Source organism: Pogona vitticeps, chromosome 3, assembly GCF_051106095.1.
Source record: "Pogona vitticeps strain Pit_001003342236 chromosome 3, PviZW2.1, whole genome shotgun sequence".
Classification (NCBI taxonomy): Eukaryota; Metazoa; Chordata; class Lepidosauria; order Squamata; family Agamidae; genus Pogona; species Pogona vitticeps.
The window spans coordinates 33,088,378-33,095,649 of record NC_135785.1 but is presented as its reverse complement, the minus strand read 5'-3'; the positions used below and the strand labels follow the sequence as shown (position 1 = coordinate 33,095,649).

Sequence of the window (7,272 nt, the reverse complement as noted above, 5' to 3'; positions counted from 1 at the left end):
CCTGCAGCCACCGTTTCAATACGGATTAATTCCGTAAGTAGAGGGTCCACTGTATGTGGAACACTGCACTTGCAACGCCAGCTTCTGACCTGAGGTCTGCAAGCTCAAAAAATCCATCTGTAGCATTAATTCAGCATTGTTTGTATCTTCTGAATACAACAAAATATATTGACTTATCAATTTAGCTTTTGTTTAACCAATCTGTTAGGGTTTTCAGCTCAGCAAAATTTATGTAGCATCCATTTCTTCAAATTCCTCTTCTTATAAAACTAGTGTTTTATTGTTCTGTACTCAATTAGTATGCATTAGTTTGACTAGGTAGTTTCTTACTGAAGTCTGTTTAATTTGGTTTCTTTTATTTTACAGAAAACCAAGTGATCATGAAATTTGTATAAGCTTTCTGAAGATACTATTACATTCAAGGCCTTTGATATACTTCAACAGTTCTTTACACGTTCTAACTTTTGTAAAGTCTATACAAAATCTTCTCAAAATTTCTCCTCAGGAAAATTTAAAAATATGAACAGATGCAATTGTAACAGCTCTTACAAGCTTTATTTATTGAACTAAAGTTATGCAACTCTGCCAAAAAAATAAACATGCTGCATTGCCATTTAATACTTGTAGTGGCTTTCTTCTATACTTTTTAAGTTGTATGGTCTATCTGTTACATGTTTTATTAGTTTGTTTATTGCAAAATTGATATAACCTCATGAGTTTTAATGTTCGTTTTGCAAGCAAAGTAACAGAATCTGTGTTTCTTCAGAAGTGGATTTTTTAGGGTTGCTCTCATTCCTTCTGAAGATAGTGCACTATTGACATGTATTACTGTCTATAAAGAAGACATTTACAAGGGAGACTCTTAATTTCCAATCGGTTACATGTAAATAGGAAAGGGAACATTAACTATGTGTTCTTTCCTCTCAGGGGAAGAAAAATGCAAGTATCAAATGCTGGGTATGCTTGTGTTAGGAAAGAAAGGGAAGAAAAGTGAATGCCCAAGTGGTTTTGCTATTTTCCCTATTGCTAAATGTGCAGCAAGTCTCTTGAACTGTTACTACAAGGCAGTCATATCAGAAAAGTAATTCTGTGTAGGAACCATAGACTGTTTATTTTTTTAGGAAACTTGGGCATTGATTATGTAAGTTAACAGGAACACTAAAGGCACATCTTGGAGACATGATGCAGAAGTGTCTGTGACTTTGGGAGGAGAGTTATCTTATATAAAACTTGTTAAGTCTTTAACAGTGCAGTTCAAATCAAAGATGCACCGGTTGATAGTGGGTTTGTAATGGGCAGATTCTCCTTTCCACGATATAACTAACCTTGGGCCAGCCCCACACTTGCAGGTTGATTTCATATCTGATAGTACAACTGCTGTGCTGGCTGAGATTAGCCAAGGAGGAAAAAACAGAATACAGTACAGCAAGAAGGTGGAAGAGGGGAGGAGAAGGGCAGGGGCTTCAGCACAGACTCGTCTGGCCTAATGTCCACTTCATCATCCCTCAGCTATCCTATCTACTCTAGACTTCGCCCTGAGACTCTATGTGGACTACCTCAGAGGGTTTGCAAGATCTACTTATTTTTCTAAAAACTTGGTATCTACCCGCTGAAGTGAGATGGAAAACAGCAGTGAGCAGTGCCAGAACCAATTACTTACTGAACACGGACCTTCCATCTGTGTAGGATCTACAGTATACCATTGCCAATCTATATCAAGCCCGTACATATCAGGGATTATAACTTAAGTGCAATGCAGACCTGAACTGCAGCCCCGGTCCGTGAAGCCCCTTGCAGCTCTACTGCAGGCCTTTAACACCCGTCGAGCTACCATTTGAAACAGAAGGTTCCTTTGCCCGCCCCCACCGGCGGGCTTCGCTCCTCCACGGAGACAGTCCCCTGGAAGTAGGCCTCGGCTTCCTCGCTCCATGCCTCGGCCTGCCGCTGGGTGGAGCCGGCGTTCCACTTCGTCGCCGCCCGCGGCTTGGGGAAGGAGGGAGCCAGGCGGAGCGGTAGGCCCGCGGTCGCCTCCTCCTCCTCCTCCCGCCCCCAGCCATGGCCGACGTGGAGGACGGAGAGGAGGCGGGCGTCTCCGCGTCTCCCGCGGGCTCCTCCGGCTCGAAGACGGGCGGCGTCGACAAGATGTTCTCGCTGAAGAAGTGGAACGCCGTGGCCATGTGGAGCTGGGACGTCGAGTGCGACACCTGCGCCATCTGCCGGGTGCAGGTCATGGGTAAGCGGGAGCCGCGACGCGCGGTCGGGCCGGGAACAAAGGCCGCGGCCGGCCGGCCGGCCTTCCCGCTCCCTCCCCTTCTTCGCCCGGGGCGGGGTTGGGCCGCACGAAAATGGGCCGCCTCGCCTCTCTTCCGGGCATCATCATCCCTCGAGTGTCTCTGTCGTCGCCGCCGTTGCCTGGCCACGGATTTTTCGGAGGCGGGGGTGCTTTTCTCCGCCTTGCGGGGGAGGAGAACGTGCCCTTGGCCCGCTTCTCGGGGGCCTTAAAAGGAGCTGTTTTTTCACCAGCTGGATACTGGTGTCGTGTTTTTTTTTAAAAGCCCTGTAGCCGGCGCTACCTTTATTAGACCGTTGAAATTCACCTTCATTAGACCAGTGAAATGATTAGGTAGCGCCCGCCTTTGTTTTCGGGTGACAGGTTCAGCCCTTTTCCCACTGACACCCTGATTTTATTTCCCTTCACAAAATCGAGGGTGGTCGGGAATGTGGAAAGTTGCCTTTTATTGAATTAGCCTCTTAGTGTTCACTGAGTGATAGTGATTTCCTAGGATTTCAAGCAGAAATGCTTCTTAACCCTACCCAAAGATGTCACGGTTTTAACTGGGGACCTTCTGCCTGAAAAACAGATACTTTGATGTATGTTTCTTGTCCTCTGTCGTCCCCTTCTCCTCTTACGTTTATATTTTTAAAATTGTTTTTATCTCGCCTTTCTTCTTAAAAAAAGGACCAAAGGCAGCTTACAACAATTAAAAGACAGTTAAAAGACGTCTGCCCGCTGAAATGAGATGGAAAACAGCAGTGAGCAGTGCCAGAACCAATTATTTACTGAACACAGACCTTCCATCTGTAGGATCTACAGTATACCACTGCCAATCTATATCAAGCCTTTACATATCAGAGATTATAACTTAAGTGCAATGCAGACCTGAACTGCAGCTCTGGTGACAGACAGACAGACAGACGCATGTACACACACACACACACACACACACAGATCCAGTGCATTGGTACCAGCAGTCGTTTCCTATTGAATCAGTGTATCTACTCTATTTGGGACAGTTGAAATTAGGGCATTTGTGACATACAGTATTTCACATCTACTAGTCATAACCCTAGAACTCAAAATTGCTTTGTAATTTCTTTTAAGGCAGTGGTTCTCTGCCTCCAGATTTCTTTTACTCCAACAGTGAGAGTCCCTGGCTGTTAGTCATGTTTGTTATGATTTCCAGGTAGTGGAAACACAAGCATCAAGAGGGCAAGGCTGAGAAATACTACTTTAAGGTCAATTTAGACAGTCAAATTGCTTCCTTGTAAGATGTGATTTGTGTAGCAAAGATACATGTATTTCTTCCAGTACTCTGTCATTCCTGGAACAGTGCTAGCACAATTGCAGGAATTCCTCCACTGTGAGTTAATTTACTGCTGGAGCATTACGTGTTCCTATAGACAGAGTTATTATCTACAATCCTTCTGGAGACACAGGAAAAAAAACAGCTGCTTCTTATCTGTATGAATCTTAAAGCTTTTGTCCTGCATTGTGCATGACTGATTATTTCCTTAGTCACAAATCCTCTGTGCTGCCACTGTGCCTAATATAATGTAGGAACTGCTGTTTCCTCAGTTGTAATGTATCAAGTCAGGTTTGACTGCATTATAATCATCCTCTCTTGACATATCCTGCTAGGATGCCCCCCCCTTCATTATAAGACTTACACTGAAAGAACCAAGCGGTTGTAGTATAAATGTGCCTGAATAAGTGGAGAATTGTGTATTGGGATAAATTAGGATAAAGGTTCTGAATGACTAACTGACTATATATGTTCTGCAAATGTTTTTCTGTGATTGTAGGTATGTTGAAAAGTCAGTTATTAGCACTTCATCCAGATAATCATATTTAGTTTTGATCTTCTTTACATCTAGATGCCTGTCTTAGATGTCAAGCTGAAAACAAACAAGAAGATTGTGTTGGTATGTTTTGATTTCATTCACTAAATGCTTTCTCTTAATAGGGAGCTTTTAAAAGATTCAGATGAATATCTCTTACATTCATGTATCAGTTATTTTCATTAGCTTCACTAATGTAAAAAATATAAATTGGCTCAAATCCTCTTGCTTAGTGTAGTAAGTTGCAACTAGAATAAGCCCAGTGGGTTCAAATCTGTCTTTGAATGACCCTATCAGTAGGAGAGATTTTTGATAATAGACTTATTACTTCCATCCTGCCCTTCTGTGGCTTCCAGACAATGAAAGGGATTGCATAGGAGATGGAGAAGCCATATAACAAAAATAGGAAGTTTTTAATTACTGAAAATCATGTTCTTCCAGTGACATTATCATGCTCCTACCAAAGTAACAGAATTTCAGCCATTGTTTAGAAGGAGGGCATAACTTTTGCTATATTACATGATATGTAGATATATTGAAACCATTTGGGATTCTTTGGAAATATTGTAGGTGAAAAGTACTGAAATTGATACTATGTGCTTAAAATCATGGAAATCTGCAGTTAGTCCTTCATGATTTTGGCAGCAGTCATATATACTACTATATTATGATTTAGAATTATGTAAAGAAATTGACTGGATGAATCCTAAACCGGAATTAAGATTGCCAGAAGAAATATCAACAACCTCAGATATGCAGATGATACCACTCTGGTGGCAGAAAGTGAGGAGGAATTAAGTGAAAGAGGAAAGCACCAAAAATGGTCTGAAGCTCAACATAAAAACAAAAACACAAAAAAACCCAAAAAACTAAGATCATGGCCACTGGTCCTATCACCTCCTGGCAAATAGAAGGGGAAGAGATGGAGGCAGGGACAGATTTTACCTTCTTGACCTCCATGATCACTGCAGATGGTGAGAGCAGCCACAAAATTAAAAGACGCCTGCTTCTTGGGAGGAAAGCAATAACAAACCATGACAGCATCTTAAAAAGCAGAGACATCACATTGCCGACAAAAGTCCGCATAGTCAAAGCTATGGTTTTTCCAGTAGCGATGCATGGAAGTGAGAGCTGGACCATAAAGAAGGCTGACTGCAAAAGAATTGATGCTTTTGAATTGTGGTGCTGGAGGAGACTCTTGAGAGCCCCCTCCCCCGACTGCAAGGAGGAAATCAGCCCTGAGTGCTCACTGGAAGGACAGATCCTGAAGTTAAGGCTCCAGTACTTTGGCCATCTCATGAGGAGAGAAAACTCCCTGGAAAAGACCTGATGTTGGCAAAGTGTGAAGGCAAGAGGAGAAGGGGGCGACAGAGGACAAGATGGTTGGACAGTGTCACGAACGTGAATTTGACCCAACTCTGGGAGGCAGTGGAAGACAGGGGGCCTGGTATGCTCTAGTCCATGGGGTCATGAAGAGTCGGACACGACTTAACAACTAAACAACAAAGAAATTAATCAAATCTTGGATTACAACGCGTCCCTCTCCTCCCCATAAAGCTGGGAGGAGAAATATATCATCATTCACTTTCTCAAATCATGGTTTACTATTCTGTACAAACTATGAATTATTATTCAGAATAAGAGAAAGCAGAATTAAGAGGTTAATTCTTTCTCCCAGCTGTGTGGAAAAAGAAGTAAGGAGTTCTAAAGATTACTGAAGCTGTGCATGTTATGTTAAACTATGGTTTAGCGTTATGTGCAAACAAATCCAAATCAATTGCCAAAACATATTAAGTGTATTTCACTAAAAATTACAAGAGATACTGAGTCAACATCTTCCTATGGAATTCATTAACAATTTTTAATTTAACATGGACCTGTGTATTGTCCAGCTCCTAAGAGGAAATCGTAAGGGTAGGACATGATTGAGATTCTGCATGCAATGGGGTTAATTGTTGATTTAAAAATTATGAATGAATGGGTTTTTGATACTTGGATCATAATGCCATTTTGACTTGGATAATTGCTAGAGTTGTTTATAAAATTCTCACAAGTCTTTTTTACAGCAGTAGTGAAGATTCATAGATAGGAGTGCTGTACTGAAGAGTCATAGACAGTAATTACTTCTCTCTCGTCAACTGTTTTCAAATGACACTCTCAAGTGTACTTTTCTTTTTCTTTCAGTGGTCTGGGGAGAGTGTAATCATTCCTTCCACAATTGCTGCATGTCACTGTGGGTGAAACAGAACAACCGTTGCCCTCTCTGCCAACAGGACTGGGTGGTTCAAAGAATAGGCAAATAAAATCAGTCACTGTTCTTCTGTTGAACTTGTTTGGAAAGTTATACAACAAATGGCATATTTTCCCTATGAAAGAAGGGAGCCATCAGTTTGCAAAATCCCTTGTATTTATTTAGACCTACAGATTTCTATGGACTTGCATTTGAAACCTTAATGTTTACTGCCCTGTCCAATCAGGCTTAAGGATTGTTCCATGAGGAATATGTGTGCACAGTACAGAAGAATATAGCAAAACATTTAGGGTAAGGACCCTAGGTTTACTTTGGAATTTGGGGAGCCGTAGAAGCTAAGAGTTACCTAATATTCAAAGCAGTTCTAGCTTTAAATCTCACTGTTTCTCAAGACTGAAATATTTAGTACAAATAAAAAGCAATTGACAACGTATTGATTTTTTACTTTTTGCTTTTAAAGTTCAGTTGAATATACTGATCTTTAAAAATGTATGCTTGAGTTCTTGAAATATAAAAGTTTTTGACTTCTGAAATGTTCAGGTTGTTCGTTTCTTTAAGATTATATACTTGAAAACTTAGCCACAATATTCCATTGGAAAGATGTGCAGTTGAATTTACCAATCTTTTAATATGTTTTCTTGAGTTCTTCAACTATTAAACCTTTTCATCTCTGAAATTTTCAGGTTTTTTGTTTCTGTGATTGTATATATATTTATAAACATATAAATATATAAATTCTGTAAATATATATATAATTGAAAATGTATCCGTTAAAGGCTACTGGAAACACATACAAGAAGGGAAAAAAATCCAACATCTGCCTAACCTGCTGCTTAATTGCATTTTCACGTACAGGCCATGATCAAGATAACTTTGTGTACAAAGAGAAGATCCTTCCATAC

The 7,272-nt window shown here is 40.9% G+C and overlaps 1 protein-coding gene across 2 annotated transcripts; it reads left to right on the top strand.

The window, feature by feature from the left end:
* Positions 1–1,949: 1,949 nt before the first annotated feature.
* Positions 1,950–7,046, top strand: RNF7 (ring finger protein 7). Of its 2 annotated transcripts, none has more exons than XM_020792638.3 (3): positions 1,950–2,226; positions 4,156–4,203; positions 6,304–7,046. In XM_020792638.3, the coding sequence occupies exons 1-3, from the start codon at positions 2,056–2,058 to the stop codon at positions 6,358–6,360; spliced, it is 276 nt and encodes a 91-aa protein (XP_020648297.1). In that variant the 5' UTR covers positions 1,950–2,055; the 3' UTR covers positions 6,361–7,046. The 2 variants fall into 2 exon arrangements, with proteins under 2 accessions (XP_020648297.1, XP_020648295.1); XM_020792636.3 differs by having other exon boundaries at positions 1,967–2,233.
* Positions 7,047–7,272: the final 226 nt, after the last annotated feature.